The sequence below is a fragment of the Oncorhynchus kisutch genome, linkage group LG22, assembly GCF_002021735.2.
Source record: "Oncorhynchus kisutch isolate 150728-3 linkage group LG22, Okis_V2, whole genome shotgun sequence".
Taxonomy (NCBI): Eukaryota; Metazoa; Chordata; class Actinopteri; order Salmoniformes; family Salmonidae; genus Oncorhynchus; species Oncorhynchus kisutch.
Genome location: NC_034195.2, coordinates 57,938,564 through 57,961,499, shown reverse-complemented (window position 1 = coordinate 57,961,499; position 22,936 = coordinate 57,938,564). Strand labels below are relative to the sequence as shown.

General features: G+C 43.2%; 1 protein-coding gene across 3 annotated transcripts in view; it reads right to left on the bottom strand.

Moving 5' to 3' along the window:
* The window catches only part of hexa (hexosaminidase A (alpha polypeptide)), a 54,252-nt gene extending 40,048 nt beyond the window's left edge, over window positions 1-14,204 (bottom strand). The window contains exons 1-5 of one of the 3 annotated variants that reach the window (XM_031801837.1): window positions 13,468-14,204; window positions 12,898-13,005; window positions 3,927-3,992; window positions 3,791-3,837; window positions 3,111-3,221 (exon numbers count right to left, since the gene is read on the bottom strand). In XM_031801837.1, the coding sequence (XP_031657697.1) occupies window positions 3,111-3,221; window positions 3,791-3,837; window positions 3,927-3,992; window positions 12,898-13,005; window positions 13,468-13,735 (600 nt within the window). In that variant the 5' untranslated portion in view covers window positions 13,736-14,204. The remainder of the gene's footprint in view (window positions 1-3,110; window positions 3,222-3,790; window positions 3,838-3,926; window positions 3,993-12,897; window positions 13,006-13,467) is intronic. The other 2 variants (XM_031801836.1, XM_031801838.1) reach the window with 2 other exon arrangements.
* Window positions 14,205-22,936: the final 8,732 nt, after the last annotated feature.

Here is a 22,936-nt window from a genome sequence, read left to right as displayed (position 1 = left end):
CTGGGTCTTCCTTCCTGTGGCGGTCCTCATGAGAGCCAGTTAACTAATGAACTTATCCTCTGCAGCAGAGGTAACTCTGGGTCTTCCATTGCTTGGCGGTCCTCATGAGAGCCAGTTAACTAATGAACTTATCCTCTGCAGCAGAGGTAACTCTGGGTCTTCCATTGCTTGGCGGTCCTCATGAGAGCCAGTTAACTAATGAACTTATCCTCTGCAGCAGAGGTAACTCTGGGTCTTCCATTGCTTGGCGGTCCTCATGAGAGCCAGTTAACTAATGAACTTATCCTCTGCAGCAGAGGTAACTCTGGGTCTTCCATTGCTTGGCGGTCCTCATGAGAGCCAGTTAACTAATGAACTTATCCTCTGCAGCAGAGGTAACTCTGGGTCTTCCATTGCTTGGCGGTCCTCATGAGAGCCAGTTAACTAATGAACTTATCCTCTGCAGCAGAGGTAACTCTGGGTCTTCCATTGCTTGGCGGTCCTCATGAGAGCCAGTTAACTAATGAACTTATCCTCTGCAGCAGAGGTAACTCTGGGTCTTCCATTGCTTGGCGGTCCTCATGAGAGCCAGTTAACTAATGAACTTATCCTCTGCAGCAGAGGTAACTCTGGGTCTTCCATTGCTTGGCGGTCCTCATGAGAGCCAGTTAACTAATGAACTTATCCTCTGCAGCAGAGGTAACTCTGGGTCTTCCATTGCTTGGCGGTCCTCATGAGAGCCAGTTAACTAATGAACTTATCCTCTGCAGCAGAGGTAACTCTGGGTCTTCCATTGCTTGGCGGTCCTCATGAGAGCCAGTTAACTAATGAACTTATCCTCTGCAGCAGAGGTAACTCTGGGTCTTCCATTGCTTGGCGGTCCTCATGAGAGCCAGTTAACTAATGAACTTATCCTCTGCAGCAGAGGTAACTCTGGGTCTTCCATTGCTTGGCGGTCCTCATGTGAGCCAGTTAACTAATGAACGTATCCTCTGCAGCAGAGGTAACTCTGGGTCTTCCTTCCTGTGGAGGTCCTCATGAGAGCCAGTTAACTAATGAACTTATCCTCTGCAGCAGAGGTAACTCTGGGTCTTCCATTGCTTGGCGGTCCTCATGAGAGCCAGTTAACTAATGAACGTATCCTCTGCAGCAGAGGTAACTCTGGGTCTTCCATTGCTTGGCGGTCCTCATGAGAGCCAGTTAACTAATGAACGTATCCTCTGCAGCAGAGGTAACTCTGGGTCTTCCATTGCTTGGCGGTCCTCATGAGAGACAGGTAACTAATGAACTTATCCTCTGCAGCAGAGGTAACTCTGGGTCTTCCATTGCTTGGCGGTCCTCATGAGAGCCAGTTAACTAATGAACTTATCCTCTGCAGCAGAGGTAACTCTGGGTCTTCCATTGCTTGGCGGTCCTCATGAGAGCCAGTTAACTAATGAACGTATCCTCTGCAGCAGAGGTAACTCTGGGTCTTCCATTGCTTGGCGGTCCTCATGAGAGCCAGTTAACTAATGAACGTATCCTCTGCAGCAGAGGTAACTCTGGGTCTTCCATTGCTTGGCGGTCCTCATGAGAGCCAGTTAACTAATGAACGTATCCTCTGCAGCAGAGGTAACTCTGGGTCTTCCATTGCTTGGCGGTCCTCATGAGAGCCAGTTAACTAATGAACGTATCCTCTGCAGCAGAGGTAACTCTGGGTCTTCCATTGCTTGGCGGTCCTCATGAGAGCCAGTTAACTAATGAACTTATCCTCTGCAGCAGAGGTAACTCTGGGTCTTCCATTGCTTGGCGGTCCTCATGAGAGCCAGTTAACTAATGAACTTATCCTCTGCAGCAGAGGTAACTCTGGGTCTTCCATTGCTTGGCGGTCCTCATGAGAGCCAGTTAACTAATGAACGTATCCTCTGCAGCAGAGGTAACTCTGGGTCTTCCATTGCTTGGCGGTCCTCATGAGAGCCAGTTAACTAATGAACGTATCCTCTGCAGCAGAGGTAACTCTGGGTCTTCCATTGCTTGGCGGTCCTCATGAGAGCCAGTTAACTAATGAACGTATCCTCTGCAGCAGAGGTAACTCTGGGTCTTCCATTGCTTGGCGGTCCTCATGAGAGCCAGTTAACTAATGAACGTATCCTCTGCAGCAGAGGTAACTCTGGGTCTTCCATTGCTTGGCGGTCCTCATGAGAGCCAGTTAACTAATGAACTTATCCTCTGCAGCAGAGGTAACTCTGGGTCTTCCATTGCTTGGCGGTCCTCATGAGAGCCAGTTAACTAATGAACGTATCCTCTGCAGCAGAGGTAACTCTGGGTCTTCCATTGCTTGGCGGTCCTCATGAGATCCAGTTTCATCATAGTGCTTGATGATTTTTGCGACTGCACTTAAATAAACTTTCAAAGTTCTTGAAATGTTCTGTAATGACTGACCTTCATGTCTGAAAGTAATGATGGACTGTCGTTTCTCTTTGCTTATTTGAGCTGTTCATGCCATAATATGGACTTGGCCTCTTACCAAATAGGGCTGGTTTTTATTTTATTTTACTAGGTAAGCTAGTTGAGAACAGGTTCTCATTTACAACTGCAACCTGGCCAAGATAAAGCAAAGCAGTGTGACACAAACAACAACAACAGAGTTACACATGGAATAAACAAACATACAGTCAATAAATAACACAATAGAAAAAAAAAAGTCTATATACAGTGTGTGCAAATGGCGTGGGTCTGGCGATGAATATGTAGAGAGGGCCAGCCGACTAGAGCAACTTGTCACAACACAACTGATTGGCTCAAACTCATTAAGGAAAGAAATTCCACAAATTAACTTTTAACAAGGCACACCTGTCAATTGAAATGCATTCCATGTCACTACCTCATGAAGCTGGTTGAGAGAATGCTAAGAGTGTGCAAAGCTGTCATCAAGGCAAAGGGTGGATACTTTGAGGAATCTAAAATATATTTAGACTTGTTTAACCCTTTTTTGGTTACTACATGATTCCATATGTGCTATTTCATAGTTTTGATGTCTTCACTATTATTCTACAATGTAGAAAATAGTACAAATAAAGACAACCCCTGGAAGGAGTAGATGTGTCCAATCTTTTGACTGGTTCTGTATGTGTAAATATATATATCTTTACCAGGGTCTTCAGAATAGCGTGTAAAGGAAGGTAGTGACGTGACGTATCCAATAATATCCCTCGGAACTGGAAGCGGGGAAAGTCTTCTATCTCAGTCTCATTCACAAAATACTGAAATAAATAAATCAGATTGATAGAGAACAGAAATGATCAGATCAAGTTTGATCCATTTGTGCAAATCATATTGTTGGCAGCATGTTGACTGTTCAGTTCTCACACACACCCACACCCCTTTTGGTAAGTAAAAATTGATTCAGATTGAAAATCCTATAACCTCTAACCTTAACACCAAAATCCTTAACCCTAATTATAACCCTAATTCCAACCCTAATAACCTTTTTAAAAGTGAAGAACGACCACAATGTCCTCACTAGTGAGTTTTTTCCCCCTACTTGTAAGGACTTCTGGTATTCAGTAGTACAAGTACACACACAGTAGGCTACCTGGGCGGCAGGTAGCCTAGTGGTTAGTGAGTTGGACGTAACCGAAAGGTTGCAAGATCGAATCCCTGAGCTGACAAGGTAAAAATCTGTAGTGCTGCCCCTGAACAAGGTAGTTCCCCTGACCAATGTTCCTAGGCTGTCATTGAAAATAAGAATTTGTTCTTAACCGACTTGCCCAGTGAAATAAAGGTCAAATAAAATAAAACACACAATGTTGACTGTTCAGTTATGACTTACCTCCCCAAAGTCATCTTGGTAGACCAGCTGACTGAATGACTCCAAACCTGTTATTTACCAGAGGACATGTGGTTACTTCATCAAAGGACAACATTGATCATATTGATCACTGATTTCTAAACACTTGTGTTTCTACCTCTGAGTGCTCCCCATACCGTCTCAGCCCTCAGTGCTGCCTGGCCCGAACACACACTCAGCTTGTCTATAACACAAGAAAGAAAGATTCAAATCAGCCGTATGTGTATTCAGAGGTGTAAAGTAACTAATTACAAATACTCACGTTACTGTAATTTAGTAACTTTTCAGAGTACTCATATTTTTCAAAGTCAGTCATTTTTACTTTTTACTACTACTGGAATAAAATCTAATTAAAGTAGAGGTACTTCTACTGAAGTAGGATATTTCAGTACTCTTTCTGAACAATGTGAGTGAGAGGGACTTTGAGTGAGGGGGTGAGTGAATGAACTTAGTTCCTACATTCATTTCAGTGAAAAAGGGAGTTTGAGTGAGGGGGTGGGTGAGGGGATGGGTGAGCCAAGGGGTGGGTGAGCCAAGGGGTGGGTGAGCCAAGGGGATGGGTGAGCCAAGGGGTGGGTGAGCCAAGGGGTGGGTGAGCCAAGGGGTGGGTGAGCCAAGGGGTGGGTGAGCCAAGGGGATGGGTGAGCCAAGGGGATGGGTGAGCCAAGGGGATGGGTGAGCCAAGGGGATGGGTGAGCCAAGGGGTGGGTGAGCCAAGGGGATGGGTGAGCCAAGGGGATGGGTGAGCCAAGGGGTGGGTGAGCCAAGGGGTGGGTGAGCCAAGGGGTGGGTGAGCCAAGGGGATGGGTGAGCCAAGGGGATGGGTGAGCCAAGGGGATGGGTAAGCCAAGGGGTGGGTGAGCCAAGGGGTGGGTGAGCCAAGGGGTGGGTGAGCCAAGGGGTGGGTGAGTGAACTTCATTCATTTCCTCTCTTCCTTTTTCAATGTGATGATTAACTACGTTCAGGTTCAGACATACCAATTCACTAATTATCAAGATAAAGTTTTTTTTATTTTAAAGAACATGTCAAACTCATTCCACAGAGGGCTGAGTGTCTGTGGGTTTTCGCTCCACCCTTGTTTAATTATGGTTGATTAACTTAACTTAATTGATTAATTATGGTCACTAATTAGTAAGGAACTTACCACACCTGGTTGTCTAGGTTCTAAAAAAACAAAAACCCGCAAACACCCCGCCCTCCATGGAATGAGTTTGCCCTGTTTTAAAGGACGTGTTGGTTCCACTTTTCTGGGCTCCGGTATTTACAGAACAAATAAGGAATACTCAAAATGTGCACTTATAAATCAGAACTATCTGAATCAAAATACAGTTGTAGACAGAAGTCAAAGGTCAAACATACAACTGACGTCTCTCCAGAATTCTGCCCCGAACAAAAGAAAGACTGGATCTTATATACCCGAGGTCACACATTACGGTGCGATCTCCTATGTCAAACCCTGCATGTGCAGCTCAAAGAACAAGTTATTCTTAACACAAGGTTTCTGAGAACCTGTCTCAGTGGCATGAAAATCTGCCCTTGTTTCAGAGAAAAACAGACACCGTCTCTCTCTCACCCTCAGTCCCTTTTCTCACAGACGCGGGGCTGCGCTTATTGGCAGAGAGCTAGACACAGACAGAGGCCTCAATATTCAGCTATACGGTGAGCATAAGTACAATGGCATGTAAGCAAATTAACAATAACATAATCAATGGAGGGGGTCTTCAGAAGACCCCCATAATCAATTTCAATCCTTCAGAAGCATGAGTTTTTACTCACCACAGTAAGTGTGTGTTAGTAACTTTGCTATTACAACTATCTGGTTACCTATAACTACAAACATTATTTTTGTGCATATTTATTAACTTATATCCAGATATCATCTACACTACCCATAATGCACTATTTCTCAACGTCATATGGAGACACAAGAAGAAGGGAAGGGGTGTGGGGGTATAGGTACGTCTCTCTCCAGAATACGCTCTGTCTCCCGCTAATTTGTGCACCATCATTGTTTAATTGTGTGAATTGTTTTAACTTTGTTACATAATGTTTATTGTTATATATTTTGTTATATATTTTAGTTGAGCATGCATGAGGAACACCTGGCTTGTGTGCAAATGTAGCAATTGGAGGATGTCTGAAATAGTATTTCTGATGGTTTTAAACTAATAAAAAGCATGAGCTGGCGCACACGCCCCAAAACAGTTGGTAGAGGTGCTGACTAAGGGCAGTAAAAGTGTAGGTTATGAAAATAAATAAGGAGAGTCGGACACTCTATACAAACTATCCATCGCTGTGCCTTCTTCAGGGTGAATGAATGCTTGAACCAGGTTATGTACAGTGCAATACAACCAATGACAATAGTGAGGGGTGTGTCATAGTTGGATGATGAGAATTAAAAACAATTCATTGCTAAGACAATAGTTTACAGCATGTTGGATATATTAGTAATAACATCAGCAGATTAATTTAAGGTACAATACCAGTCAAAGGTTTTTGAACACCAACTCATTCATGAGTTTCTTTATTTTTTAAACTATTTCTACATTGTAGAATAATAGTGAGGACATCAAAACTAATGCTATCTAATGCTAACTATCTGCTAAATTGTAATTATTTGCTCCTATGGCCTATGTATTGCCTACCTCATGCCTTTTGCACACACTGTATATAGACTTTCTTTTTTCTACTGTGTCATTGACTTGTTTATTGTGTTATTGGCGTGTTTATGGTTTACTCCATGTGTAACTCTGTGTTGTTGTTTTTGTCGTACTGCTTTGCTTTATCTTGGCAAGGTCGCAGTTGCAAATGAGAACTTGTTCTCAACTGGCCTACCTGGTTAAATAAAAGTGAAAAAAATGAAATAACACATGTAGTAACCAAAAAAAGTATTAAAGAAATCAAAATATATTTTAGATTCTTCAAAGTAGACACCCTTTGCTTTGATGACAGCTTTGCAAAATCTTGTCATTCTCTCAACCAGCTTCAACTGGAATGCTTTTCCAACAGTCTTGAAGGAGTTCCCACATATGCTGAGCCAAGTGAGCCAAGTGCTTGGCTGCTTTTCCTTCACTCTGTGGTCCATCTCAATTTGGTTGAGGTCAGGTGATTGTGGAGGCCAGGTCATCTGATGCAGCACTCCATCACTCTCCTTCTTGGTCAAATAGCAATTACACAGCCTGGAGGTATGTTGGGTCATTGTCCTGTTGAAAAACAAATGATAGTTCCACTAATCGCAAACCAGATGGGATGGCGTATCGCTGCAGAATGCTGTGGTAGCCATGCTGGTAACGTGTGCCTTGAATTCTAAATAAATGACATTGTCACCAGCAATGGTGGCAGGGTGTGAACCACGCGTGGAGGTCATCCGTTCACTTACTCTGTGTCTCACAAAGACACGGAGGTTGATACCTAAACTCTGAAATGTGGAATCAGACAAAAGGACAGAATTCCACCGGTCTAATGTCCATTGCTCGTGTTTCTTGGCCCAAGCAAGTCTCTAATTCTTATTGGTGTCCTTTAGTAGTGGTTTCTTTGCAGCAATTTGACCATGAAGGCCTGGTTCACACAGTCTCCTCTGAACAGTTGATGTTAAAATGTGTCTGTTACTTGAACTCTGTGAAGCATTTATTTGGGCTGCAATTTCTGAGGCGGGTAACTAATGAACTTATCCTCTGCAGCAGAGGTAACTCTGGGTCTTCCTTTCCTGTGGCAGTCCTCATGAGAGCCAGTTTCATCATAGCGCTTGATGGTTTTTGCAACTGCACAAATTTTCCAGATTGACTGACCTTCATGTCTTAAAGTAATGATGGACTGTTGTTTCTCTTTGCTTATTTGAGCTGTTCTTGCCATAATATGGACTTGGTCTTTTACCAAAGAGGGCTATCTTCTGTATACCACCCCTACCTTGTCACAACACAACTGATTGGTTCAAACGCATTAAGGAAAGAAATTCCACAAATTAACTTTTAACAAGGCACACCTGTTAATTGAAATGCATTCCAGGTGACAACCTCATGAAGCTGGTTGAGAGAATGGCAAGAGTGTGAAAAGCTGTCATCAAGGCAGAGGGTGGCTACTTTGAAGAATCTCAAAAATATTTTAATTTGTTTAACACTTTTTTGGTTACTACATGAGTCCATATGTGTTATTTCATAGTTTGTGTCTTCACAACTTTTCAGCAATATAGATAAATATAGGTAAAAATCTCTGCAAAAATCTGGGGAAAATATTGAAAGGAAAGTGAGTATTATTTGATAATTTGCAAATAAATTCATAAAAAAATCCTACAATATGATTTTCTGGATTTTTTCTCATTTTGTCTGTCATAGTTGAAGTGTACCTATGATGAAAATTACAGGCCTCTCTCGTCTTTTTAAGTGGGAGAACTTGCACAATTGGTGGCTGACTAAATACTTTTTTGCCCCACTGTATACTAATGCAAATCCATCATTACGTGTAACATTTATTTTTTATATATTTTTTATTTCACCTTTATTTAACCAGGTAGGCTAGTTGAGAACACCTTTATTTAACCAGGTAGGCTAGTTGAGAACACCTTTATTTAACCAGGTAGGCTAGTTGAGAACACCTTTATTTAACCAGGTAGGCTAGTTGAGAACACCTTTATTTAACCAGGTAGGCTAGTTGAGAACACCTTTATTTAACCAGGTAGGCTAGTTGAGAACACCTTTATTTAACCAGGTAGGCTAGTTGAGAACACCTTTATTTAACCAGGTAGGCTAGTTGAGAACACCTTTATTTAACCAGGTAGGCTAGTTGAGAACACCTTTATTTAACCAGGTAGGCTAGTTGAGAACACCTTTATTTAACCAGGTAGGCTAGTTGAGAACACCTTTATTTAACCAGGTAGGCTAGTTGAGAACACCTTTATTTAACCAGGTAGGCTAGTTGAGAACACCTTTATTTAACCAGGTAGGCTAGTTGAGAACACCTTTATTTAACCAGGTAGGCTAGTTGAGAACACCTTTATTTAACCAGGTAGACTAGTTGAAAACACCTTTATTTAACCAGGTAGGCTAGTTGAGAACACCTTTATTTAACCAGGTAGGCTAGTTGAGAACACCTTTATTTAACCAGGTAGGCTAGTTGAGAACACCTTTATTTAACCAGGTAGGCTAGTTGAGAACACCTTTATTTAACCAGGTAGACTAGTTGAAAACACCTTTATTTAACCAGGTAGGCTAGTTGAGAACACCTTTATTTAACCAGGTAGGCTAGTTGAGAACACCTTTATTTAACCAGGTAGGCTAGTTGAGAACACCTTTATTTAACCAGGTAGGCTAGTTGAGAACACCTTTATTTAACCAGGGAGGCTAGTTGAGAACACCTTTATTTAACCAGGTAGGCTAGTTGAGAACACCTTTATTTAACCAGGTAGGCTAGTTGAGAACACCTTTATTTAACCAGGTAGGCTAGTTGAGAACACCTTTATTTAACCAGGTAGGCTAGTTGAGAACACCTTTATTTAACCAGGTAGACTAGTTGAAAACACCTTTATTTAACCAGGTAGGCTAGTTGAGAACACCTTTATTTAACCAGGTAGGCTAGTTGAGAACACCTTTATTTAACCAGGTAGGCTAGTTGAGAACACCTTTATTTAACCAGGTAGGCTAGTTGAGAACACCTTTATTTAACCAGGGAGGCTAGTTGAGAACACCTTTATTTAACCAGGTAGGCTAGTTGAGAACACCTTTATTTAACCAGGTAGGCTAGTTGAGAACACCTTTATTTAACCAGGTAGGCTAGTTGAGAACACCTTTATTTAACCAGGTAGGCTAGTTGAGAACACCTTTATTTAACCAGGTAGGCCAGTTGAGAACACCTTTATTTAACCAGGTAGGCCAGTTGAGAACACCTTTATTTAACCAGGTAGGCTAGTTGAGAACACCTTTATTTAACCAGGTAGGCTAGTTGAGAACACCTTTATTTAACCAGGTAGGCTAGTTGAGAACAAGTTCTTATTTATAACTGCGACCTGGCCAAGATAAAGCATAGCAGTGTGAACAGACAACAACACAGAGTTACACCTGGAGTGAAAAATAAACAAGTCAATAACACAGTAGAAAAAAAGAGTCTATATACATTGTGTGCAAAAGGCATGAGGAGGTAGGCGAATAATTACAATTTTGCAGATTAAGACTGGAGTGATAAATGATCAGATGGTCATGTACAGGTAGAGATACTGGTGTGCAAAAGAGCAGAAAAGTAAATTAATAAAAACAGTATGGGGATGAGGTAGGTAAATTGGGTGGGCTATTTACCGATGGACTATGTACAGCTGCAGCGATCGGTTAGCTGCTCAGATAGCAGATGTTTGAAGTTGGTGAGGGAGATAAAAGTCTCCAACTTCAATGATTTTTGCAATTCGTTCCAGTCACAGGCAGCAGAGAACTGGAAGGAAAGGCGGCCAAATGAGGTGTTGGCTTTAGGGATGATCAGTGAGATACACCTGCTGGAGCGCATGCTACGGGTGGGTGTTGCCATCGTGACCAGTGAACTGAGATAAGGCGGAGCTTTACCTGCATGGACTTGTAGATGACCTGGAGCCAGTGGGTCTTGCGACAAATAAGTAAGAGCAGTTGGAGGCCACGGAAGCTCATTTGGAGGTTAGATAGCACAGTGTCCAAGGAAGGGCCAGAAGTATACAGAATGGTGTCGTCTGCGTAGAGGTGGATCAGGGAATCGCCCGCAGAAAGAGCAACATCATTGATATATACAGAGAAAAAGAGTCGGCCCGAGAATTGAACCCTGTGGCACCCCCATAGAGATTGCCAGAGGACCGGACAACATGCCCTCCGATTTGACACACTGAACTCTGTCTGCAAAGTAGTTGGTGAACCAGGCAAGGCAGTCATTAGAAAAACCGAGGCTACTGAGTCTGCCGATAAGAATATGGTGATTGACAGAGTCGAAAGCCTTGGCCAGGTCGATGAAGACGGCTGCACAGTACTGTCTTTTATCGATGGCGGTTATGATATCCTTTAGTACCTTGAGCGTGGCTGAGGTGCACCCGTGACCGGCTCGGAAACTAGATTGCACAGCGGAGAAGGTATGGTGGGATTCGAAATGGTCAGTGATCTGTTTGTTGACTAGGCTTTCGAAGACCTTAGAAAGGCAGGGCAGGATGGATATAGGTCTGTAACAGTTTGGGTCCAGGGTGTCCCCCCCCTTTGAAGAGGGGGATGACTGTGGCAGCTTTCCAATCCTTCGTGATCTCAGTCGATATGAAAGAGAGGTTGAACAGGCTGGTAATAGGGGTTGCGACAATGGCGGCGGATAGTTTTAGAAATAGAGGGTCCAGATTGTCAAGACCAGACGATTTGTTCTTAGTTCTGCATTTTTTGAACGGAGCAGGCTTATCGAAGATGGTGAGGAAGTTACTTTTAAAGAATGACCTGGCATCCTCAACTGACGGGATGAGGTCAATATCCTTCCAGGATACCCGGGCCAGGTCGATTAGAAAGGCCTGCTCGCAGAAGTGTTTTAGGAAGCGTTTGACAGTCATGAGGGGTGGTCATTTGACTGCGGCGCATTAATCCTGCAGCGCATTCAAGGTCCCCCTGCTCAAGCCAGCGCATGTCCAGACCCGTCTGAAGTTTGCCAATGACCATCTGGATGATCCAGAGGAGGAATGGGAGAGGTCATGTGGTCTGATGACACAAAAATAGAGCCTTTTGGTCTAAACTCCACTCACCATGTTTGGAGGAAGAAGAAGAATGAGTACAACCCCAAGAACACCATCCCAACCGTGAAGCATGGAGGTGGAAACATCATTCTTTGGGGAATGCTTTTCTGCAAAGGGGACAGGACGACTGCACCGTATTGAGGGGAGGATGGATGGGGCCATGTATCGCGAGATCTTGGCCAACAACATCCTTTCCTCAGTAAGAGCATTGAAGATGGGTCGTGGCTGGGTCTTCCAGCATGACAACGACCCGAAACACACAGCCAGGGCAACTAAGGAGTGGCTCCGTAAGAAGCATCTCAAAGTCCTGGAGTGGCCTAGCCAGTCTCCAGACCTGAACCCAATAGAAAATCTTTGGAGGGAGCTAAAAGTCCGTATTGCCCAGCGACAGCCCCGAAACCTGAAGGATCTGGAGAAGGTCTGTATGGAGGAGTGGGCCAAAATCCCTGCTGCAGTGTGTGCAAACCTGGTCAAGAACTACAGGAAATGTATGATCTCTGTAATTGCAAACAACGGTTTCTGTACCAAATATTAAGTTCTGCTTTTCTGATGTATCAAATACTTATGTCATGCAATAAAATGCTAATTAATTACTTAAATCATACATTGTGATTTTCTGAATTTTTGTTTTAGATTCCGTCTCTTACAGTTGAAGTGTACCTATGATAAAAATTACAGACCTCTTCATGCTTTGTAAGTAGGAAAACCTGCAAAATCGGCAGTGTATCAAATACTTGCTCTCCCCACTGTATATACTGTATTTTATACCATCTACTGCACCTTGCCTATGCCGCTCGGCCACGGCTCATCCATATACTTACATGTACATATTCTCATAGACCCCTTTAGATTTGTGTGTATTAGTTATTTTACCTTTATTTAACCAGGCAAGTCAGTTAAGAACACATACTTATTTTCAATGACGGCCTGGGAACAGTGGGTTAACTGCCCGTTCAGGGGCAGAACGACAGATTTGTACCTTGTCAGCTCGGGGGTTTGAACTCACAACCTTCCGGTTACTAGTCCAACGCTCTAACCACTACCCTGCCTCCCCAAGTTGTTGTGAATTTATTAGATTATTTGTTAAATATTACTGCATTGTCGGAACTAGAAGTACAAGCATATCGCTACACTTGCATTAACATTTACTAACCATGTGTATGATTTATGTAAGTACTCTTTAAAAGTAACCAAATTACTTTTACTCTGAATACTTTTTACATGAGCTACTTTTCACTTGAGTCTTTTTTTAAACCAGTAATTGTACTTCTACTGGAGAAGGATATTTCAGTACTCTTTCACCACTACGTGTATTTACTCAGCAGGGGCTGCACAGTGGAAGTTTCAGGACAGAGTGTGTTTTAGTGTTTCATCACTTACAGCTTTCTGAAGAGTCTGCGTCTGGATAGCCCTCACATTCTGCTCTCTCCACATGGACCACAACGGTGAAAGGGAACCTAAACCATTCATTGTGCTGTCTGGGTCTGGCTGAATCAAACACAAACACATGAACATAAACATCAATGAACATGATGAATTATGTGAAATAGCTCACCTGTACAACTCAAAAATCTAAAATTGTAGTCATAAAATATGTGAAAACAACTTTGCAAGTCATGCAAATTCGTTACTCTCAAATATAACCAAATAAACTCTGCCTCTAATAAAGGTTAGGTCATTAAGCAGGCATATTCTTAAATTAATTACTTTTAAATCACAGGTGTTATGCAGTGTTGCTGGGGCTCTGCAGTGTTCATTGAACTAAAAGTCACATGCTACAATGAATAGGTACCAAACCAAAGGTACCTTTTGTTTTGCTCTACAATGGTTGGCAACATGGTTTTCAAAAAACAGAATACTCCCAACAACTGACCATGACCAATGAATGATGAGGACTGATTCACATAACTTAAAACTGTTATCCATTTATTTAAAATGTTTTGTTATTACCTGCCCTATAATCCGTGAAGATGAGCGGGAAGTATCTCTCGAAAGCCGAGTCCAGAAGAGAACAACCGGGTTGAGCGGATGATCCACTAGAGTACTGAAAAATAAACTCCCGTGGATTTAGTGTGTATCGGGCCATGGAAGAGCTGATCATCTGAGGCATCGGCCACACCGCATCCACGTAGATTACAGAGAAGGACATGAACAAAACCATGAAACAAAGCCATTGTTTATAACAACGCCTGGAGTTGGAGATAGTTTTCTCTTCCATTGTATCACGTGAGTCTAGAATGTCAAATTGGTGTTCTTGCGGATGTACAGTGTGCTGTACTGTCCTGGACGGTCCTGGCGTTCAAAGGAGGAAGACTGAACTGGAGAAGAGTCACGTGATACAGGCAGACGCTTTAGACTCAAACAAATCACGTGATCAGGTGTGAATCGCACATTCGGATTCCGGTCCAAACGCAAAGTAAACAGTCCTAAAACCCCCAGCACTTAAATTACGTTTTTACCTCGTCAGATCCAAGTCTACTTTAAAATGTTCCTTGCCCAAGAAAGGGAGAATGATGATCTGAGAGGCAACGTCCTTGGTGGAAATGTTGAAGTTGAGCTTAAAAAACAGCCATACTAAAAACTATGAATGTACCTAGCAAGCTAACGTAGCTAGCTAGCGCTCCTGTCAGGTAACGTTACCCATCTCTGGCTAGCTAGTTGTTTAGTTTGCTCATGTATTCCATTTAAGAATATACCCAAATGACGCTAGCTACGTTTTATAGCACCTCACTACGAGACTAAGCCAATTTGAGGGTCATTCCCACTTGCCAACACTAAAAGAAATGTTTTATTTTTAATTATTTCACTTTATTGTATTGCATATGTCAGTTGAATTGCGTATCATGTATTGAAAAAATAAATAAAATAGGTATCCAATTACATATTTTTTATTGTAAAAAAAACTGTATACATACAAGAAGTACAAAAACAGACAATGATAATATATGCTTGGGAGTAAAATCAATGTTATCTATAGATTGTGTTGCAAACTAGGGTCATAGGCTGCATTCCAAACACTTAAAAGACACACCCTCTCCCTTTTGATAATGTCAGATGAGTTGACACTTGCAGGGCAAGGGAAGAATTAATTCATTTTAAATGGACCTCTCTTGCCTGGAAATTTGTCACTAGTTCATCCCACGTTTGTGTTTTCAGTCATCATGGGACTGTTGTGTGTGCACGCTACAGTCAATTATGATGCATTTCATATCTTGGCTAGAAGACAACGCATTCGCAGACATGTTAGCCATCCTACTATATCAGGCAAATCGAAAGTTACTTCAGCCGCACTGAAGTCTAACAGCCCCCACAATCTTATAATTTTCTCTCAGCCAATCATCAGTCATTTGTGTAAGTGCTGTGCTTGTTGAATGTCCGCTATATGCATGCTGAACGTTTGTCAATTTGTTGACTGTAAAATGGCATTGTATCTGGTCAAACACAATGTTTTCCAGAGGTTTACTAAGGGTTGGTAACAGGCTGGTTGGTCGGCTATTTGAGCCAGTAAAGGGGGCTTTACTATTCTTAGGTAGCAGAATTACTTTAGCTTCCCTCCAGGCCTGAGGGCACACACTTTCTAGTAGGCTTAAGTTGAAGATGTGGCAAATAGGAGTGGCAATATCATCCGCTACTATCCTTAGTAATTTTCCATCCAAGTTGTCAGACCCCGGTGGCTTGTCATTGCTGATAGACAATTTTTTTTATATTTTCCCCAATTTCAATGCTTGTCTTTGCCAATTTGGTCAGATATACTTGGATGTGTAGTGTCTGTGTTTGTTGCTGGCATGTTATGCCTACATTTTCTAACCTTGCCAATGAAAAAAAACATTAAAGTAGTTGGCAATATCAGTTGGTTTTGTGATGAATTAGCAATCTGTTTCAATGAATGATGGACCTGAGTTTGCCTTTTTTCCCAGAATTTAATTGTATGTGCTCCAAATCTTTTTACTATCATTCTTTATTTCACGTATCTTTATTTCATAGTGTAGTTTCATCTTTTTATTAAGTTTAGTCACATGATTTCTCAATTTGCAATAAGTTTGCCAATCGGTTGTGCATCCAGACTTATTTGCCATTCCTTTTGCATCATCCCCCTCAACTGTACAACTTCTAAATTCCTCATCAATCCACAGGGATTTAACCGTTTTTAGTCATTTTATTAATGTGTAAATGTTTTTAGCAACTGGAATATGCAATTTCATAAATGTGTCAAGTGCAGCATCTGGTTGCTCCTCATTACACACCACGGACCAACAGATATTCTTTACATCATCAACATATGATTCACTACAAAACTTATTGAATGGCCTCTTATACACTATATTAGGCCCAGCCTGACCTCTTATACACTATATTAGGCCCAGCCTGACCTCTTATACACTATATTAGGCAAGTTGAGAACAAGTTCTCATTTACAATTGCGACCTGGCCAAGATAAAGCAAAGCAGTTCGACAGAAAACGACACAGAGTTACACATGGAGTAAAACAAACATACAGTCAATAATACAGTATAAACAAGTCTACATACAATGTGAGCAAATGAGGTGAGAAGGGAGGTAAAGGCAAAAAAGGCCATGATGGCAAAGTAAATACAATATAGCAAGTAAAATACTGGAATGGTAGTTTTGCAATGGAAGAATGTGCAAAGTAGAAATAAAAATAATGGGGTGCAAAGGAGCAAAATAAATAAATAAATTAAAATTAAATACAGTTGGGAAAGAGGTAGTTGTTTGGGCTAAATTATAGGTGGGCTATGTACAGGTGCAGTAATCTGTGAGCTGCTCTGACAGTTGGTGCTTAAAGCTAGTGAGGGAGATAAGTGTTTCCAGTTTCAGAGATTTTTGTAGTTCGTTCCAGTCATTGGCAGCAGAGAACTGGAAGGAGAGGCGGCCAAAGAAAGAATTGGTTTTGGGGGTGACTAGAGAGATATACATGTTGATGATATCATTCCTGTGCTGTTTGTAACTACCCTGGTAGATTGACTGATAACCTGAACCAGGTTGCAGGCTCTGATTACAGTTTGAAGCTTCTTCTTGAGTGGGCAGCTTGATGAAAGCCAGTCAATATTTAAATTACCCAGAACATATACTTCTCTGTTGATACATACATTATCAAGCATTTCACACATATTATCCAGATACTGACTGTTAGCACTTGGTGGTCTATAGCAGCTTCCCACCGGAATGGGCTTTAGGTGAGGCAGATGAACCTGTAGCCATATTACTTCAACATTATTTAGCATGCGATCCTCTCTAAGCTTTACAGGAATGTTGCTCAATATAAACAGCAACACCTCCACCATTGGCATTTCTATCTTTTCTGAGAGGTAGACTATGAATATCATCTGTTACTAGCAAATTATTGATTTCATGACCCTTTTTTCTTAAGCTACATGTGTTAACATGTACTTGCTTTACTGGGAAGCCTAGCAGCAGTAGATGTGTTCATGTTATTTATGTTAGTGCAGGGTGAACTGCTCACAGTGGACTTCCTACTAGGGCACACTGGCTTAGTGCTAACAGGATACATCTGGTTCATAGGCACATGATTACTGTACACAATAGCTGTACGGTCAGTAGAGGCATTCAGGTTACTTATATTGTGTCTACTGATGCCCCTGGTATAATGTACATTTGCCGAGAGAACCCGAGGCTTCCCGACCTGCCCCGAGGGCTGCCGAAGATGGCCCGAAGGTTCCTGCTTCCCCTACTCGCACCCCTTTTCATGCCATTCTGCTGTGGGGAGACCAGTACAAATCTCTCCAGGTTCTCATTGACTCTGGGGCCGATGAGAGCTTTTTGGACACTACCCTGATTCCCGTGGTATTGGGATTCTCCTGGTTCCAACGACACAATCCCCTCATTAACTGGTCTACTGGTGCCATCACAGGCTGGGGCCCGTTCTGCAATGCCCATTGCCTGAAGTCAGAACAACCTGCCCCGGGACGTCTTCCGGGGGCTCGGTAGGTGCACCGGACATTTCCGCCATTCCCGCGGAGCACCAGGACCTCCGGGAGGTGTTCAGCAAGGCCCGGGCCACGTCACTTCCACAGCACCAACCCTATGAGCTTGGACAGCACATCTGAAATTCCCTGTCTGCCTTGAAATTTCTGCCTGGAGAGACCTTGCTGATGCAGTATAACTACCTTGTCTTGTTGTTTTCTAAGCTCTTTTGAAGAAGCACAAAGAAACGGGCAACGTTGAGGACCAGTGGTCGGCCATGGAAATTTACTGCAGCAGATGAAAGACACCATCATGCTTACTTCCCTTCGCAATCGAAAGATGTCCAGCAGTGCCATCAGCTCAGAAGTGGCAGAAAACAGTGAAACGCTGGTACACCCATCTACTGTCTGGAGAAGTCTGGTCAGAAGTGGCCTTCATGGAAGACTTGCAGCCAAAAAGCCATACCTCCGACGTGGAAACAAGGTCAAGCGACTCAACTATGCATGAAAACACAGGAACTGGGGTGCAGAAAAATGGCAGCAGGTGCTCTGGACTGATGAATTGTGAAATGTTTGGCAGTTTGTTCGCCGCTACACCAATGACTGCAAGCAACAGTGAAACATGGTGGAGGTTCCTTGCAAGTTTAGGGCTGCGTTTCTGCAAATGGAGTTGGGGATTTAGTCAGAATGAATGGTCTCCTCAATGGGGAGAAGTACAGGCAGATACTTATTCATCATGCAATACCATCAGGGAGGCATCTGATTGGCCCCAAATGTATTCTGCAGCATGACAACGACCCCAAACATACAGCAAAGTCATTACGAACTATCTTCAGCATAAAGAAGAACAAGGAGTCCTGGAAGTGATGGTACCGGCCCCCACAGAGCCCTGATCTCAACATCATCAAGTCTATCTGGGATTACATGCAGAGAGAGAATCACCTGAATCCACAGAATAACTGGGCTTAGTTCTCCAAGATGTTTGGGCCAACCTAGCTGCCGGGTTCCTTCAAACTGTGTGCAAGTGTACTTAGAAGAATGGATGCTGTTTTGAAGGCAAAGGGTGGTCACACCAAATATTGATTTGATGTACTTTTTTCTTCTGTTCACTCACTTTGCATTTTGTTAATTGATCAATTTAAACTATTAACATGTCTATTTTTGAAAGCATTCTTACTTGACATCATATTTTTCACACCGGCCTAAAACCTTTGCACAGTACTGTTTATGGATGTCCCTGTTATTGCGGCACTGTGTGGCCTATCTAAATGTGCTTACATATGTTGAGTCTTGACAGTGTTCAGAACATGTGCATCAAGTTTTGTTACAATACAAATATGTGTCTCTGATCTATATGAATTTATGTGCCAAACTACGGCCATGTGAACGTTTATTGGTCAGTAGTAGCCGAAACGGGGTGAGGGGTGTGAGCCTTCAAAATGTGCGTTTACAATCACTTGTTATAGCGCCACCACTTGGCTAATTAGCATGGCATTGCATAAGAGGGTGTGGCCCTTGGCCCTTTACCATCATGCAAGGTTGCAACCTCCTAGGCCTTACCATCTCACAGGAATGTGCATTTAAATGTTTCCTTCTGAACGAAGAGTAATAATACTGGAACAGATTAGAACACCTGGCCCTGGCTGAACCAAATATTATAGGGTTTGACACCAGATCCTGGCTGAACCAAATATTATAGGGTTTGACACCAGATCCTGGCTGAACCAAATACAATAGGGTTTGACACCTGGTCCTGGCCGAACCAAATACAATAGGGTTTGACACCTGGTCCTGGCTGAACCAAATACAATAGGGTTTTACAAGCTTCGCTGCTGAAGCCCTAATTAGACATCTGGCCCAATACACTTTTCTCTTCTACATGTAGATACTGTGAGAGCGGAGGGTGCTGCTACCAGAAGGACCAATGGGAGTACATAGAGGGTTGTGGACACACAACTGAATCAGAGAATCTCTTTTCTCTACAGAAAATGTTATTGGGCCTGTCGCCACACCAACTCATTATCAAGAATTTAGTCCGATCATTTGAATCAGCCATCTAGTGCTAGGGAAAAAACAAAATGTGCCCCCATTGGGGTCCCCAGGACCAGGATAGACAACCACTGGTCTAGAGAATATCCCTGTTGAACAGAGCTGGTGATACAGTTAGAACAGGGTAGCAGGGGTTTGGTGCTTCCCTTCCGGTTACTAGTCCAACGCTCTAACCACTAGGCTACCCTGCTCTAACCACTAGGCTACCTGCTGGTTACTAGTCCAACGCTCTAACCACTAGGCTACCCTGCTCTAACCACTAGGCTACCCTGCTCTAACCACTAGGCTACCCTGCTCTAACCACTAGGCTACCCTGCTCTAACCACTAGGCTACCCTGCTCTAACCACTAGGCTACCCTGCTCTAACCACTAGGCTACCCTCCTCTAACCATTAGGCTACCCTGCTCTAACCACTAGGCTACCCTGCTCTAACCACTAGGCTACCCTGCTCTAACCACTAGGCTACCTGCCTCTCTAACCACTAGGCTACCCTCCTCTAACCACTAGGCTACCCTGCTCTAACCACTAGGCTACCCTGCTCTAACCACTAGGCTACCCTGCTCTAACCACTAGGCTACCTGCCTCTGGCACCAGCCACTGTTTCATCCTCTCCTCCCTCACTTCTAAAGTTACATCCTATTTCAATACAGCAGGTAGAATATTAACTGTACAACAGACCAACAAATCCATGTAAAACGACAAATACATAGTGATTTCAGAAAGTAATCAGACCCCTTGACTTATTCCACATTTTGTTATGTTACAGCCTTATTCTAAAACGGATTACATTGCTTTTTCACCCTCATCAATCTACCCCCAATACCCCATAATGACAAAGAGAACTGTTTCACCCACAAATGTTTTTAAAAATATGACATTTACATAAGTATTCAGACCCTTTACTCAGTACTTTGCTGAAGCACCTTTGGCAGCGATTACAGCCTCGAGTCTTCTTGGGTATGACGCTACAAGCTTGGCACACCTGTATTTGGGGATTTTCTCCCATTCTTCTCTGCAGATCCTCTCCATTTCTGTCAGGTTGGATGGGGATGGTCACTGCAAAGCTATTTTCAGGTCTCTCCAGAGATGTTCGATTGGGTTCAAGTGAACCTTTGCCCCAGTCTGAGGCCCTGAGCGCTCTGCAGCAGGTTTTCATCAAGGATCTATCTGTACTTTGTTCCGTTTATCTTTCCCTCGATCCTGACTAGTCTTCCAGTCCCTGCCACTAAAAACATCCGCACAGCATGATGCTGCCACCAGCATGCTTCCCCATAGGGGTGACGCCAGGTTTCCTCCAGACGTGACGCTTGGCATTCAGTTCAAAGATTTCAGGCCAATTCAGGCCAATCTTGGTTTCATCAGACCAGAGAATCTTGTTTCTCATGGTCTGAGAGTCCTTCAGGTGCCTTTTGGTAAACTCCAAGTGAGCTGTTGTGCCTTTTACTGAGAAGTGGCTTCTGTTTGGCCACTCTACCATAAAGACATGATTGGTGGAGTGCTGCAGAGATGGTTGTCCTTCTGGAAGGTTCTCCCATCTCCACAGAGGAACTCTGGAGCTCTCTCAGAGTGACCATCGGGTTCTTGGTCACCTCCCTGACCAAGGCCCTTCTCCCCGTATTGAGTCTTGGTGGTTCCAAACTTCTTCCATTTAAGAATGAGTGAGGCCACTGTGATCTTGGGACCTTCAATGTTGCAGACATTTTTTGATACCCTTCTCCAGATCTGTACCTGATCAGCCTAACTCTACAGTTTGTTAGGTAGTGTTGCTGACGCCATTTCCGGTCACAACTTGCAGACTTGTTTACGTGTTGCTGTGTGTTTTGTTGCCAACCTTACTTTGCTACCTGACAACTTTACAGTTTTTACTTTTTAATACCGTTTATATTTTTAGTTTTTCCCTCATTCAACTTTTCTTCTTTCAACTTTTTCACTCCGGACGCTTTATCTGGACGTGGTTCGTCAGGACCTCCAACAGCCGAAGCTAAGTAGTAACATTAACATAATGCCTTTTAATTGCAGTCGTTGTACTCATAATATACAGGAGAACGATCGCCTTGCGGCGAAGATAGCTGTGTTGCAAGTCCATCTTCAGACGCAATCGTTAGGCAAGGGTAATTTCAGTGTAGGAAAGGATGAAACAGCTTCTGTGCCACCAGTAAGTACAGATAATAACGTTAGTATAAATCCCCTTGCATGGTCTCCACAGCCGGACAACTTTCTCATGGTTTCTGGAGGGAAATCCTGTAGGAATGCTCAACCGGTGTCGCTCATTCAGCCGACAGAAACTTTCAACCGGTTTTCCCCATTAAGCAGCGAGTCGGAGTCTGAGGCCGAGCCTTCTCTTGTCTCTACTCTCCCATTACGGGGTCTGAGACGCCAAAGCTTCCCACCATTAGCTCTGACAAATTGAAAACCCTAGTCATTGGCGACTCCATTACCCACAGTATTAGGCTTAAAACGAATCATCCAGCGATCATACACTGTTTACCAGGGGGCAGGGCTACCGACGTTAAGGCTAATCTGAAGATGGTGCTGGCTAAAGCTAAAACTGGCGAGTATAGAGATATTGTTATCCACGTCGGCACCAACGATGTTAGGATGAAACAGTCAGAGATCCCCAAGCGCAACATAGCTTCAGCGTGTAAATCAGCTAGAAAGATGTGTCGGCATCGAGTATTTGTCTCTGACCCCCTCCCAGTTAGGGGGAGTGATGAGCTCTACAGCAGTCTCACAACTCAATCGCTGGTTGAAAACTGTTTTCTGCCCCTCCCAAAAGATAGAATGTGTAGATAATTGGCCCGCTTTCTGGGACTCACCCACAAACAGGACCAAGCCTGGCCTGCTGAGGAGTGACGGACTCCATCCTAGCTGGAGGGGTGCTCTCATCTTATCTACCAACATAGACAGGTCTCTAACTCCTCTAGCTCCACAATGAAATAGGGTGCAGGCCAGGCAGCAGGCTGTTAGCCAGCCTGCTAGCTTAGTCAAGTCTGCCACTAGCACAGTCAGTGTAGTCAGCACAGCTACTCAGACCGTGTCTTTGCCTCAAGCTGGGTTGGGCAAAACTAAACATGGCGGTGTTCACCTTAGCAATCTCACTAGGATAAAGACCTCCTCCATTCCAGCCATTATTGAAAGAGATCGTGATACATCACATCTCAAAATAGGGCTACTTAATGTTAGATCCCTTACTTCAAAGGCAATTATAGTCAATGAACTAATCACTGATCATAATCTTGATGCGATTGGCCTGACTGAAACATTGCTTAAGCTTGATGAATTTACTGTGTTACATGAGGCCTCACCTCCTGGTTACAATAGTGACCATATCCCCTTTGCATCCCGCAAAGGCGGAGATGTTGCTAACATTTACGATAGCAAATTTCAATTTACAATAAAGAAAATTAAATGTTTGTCTTTTTAGCTTC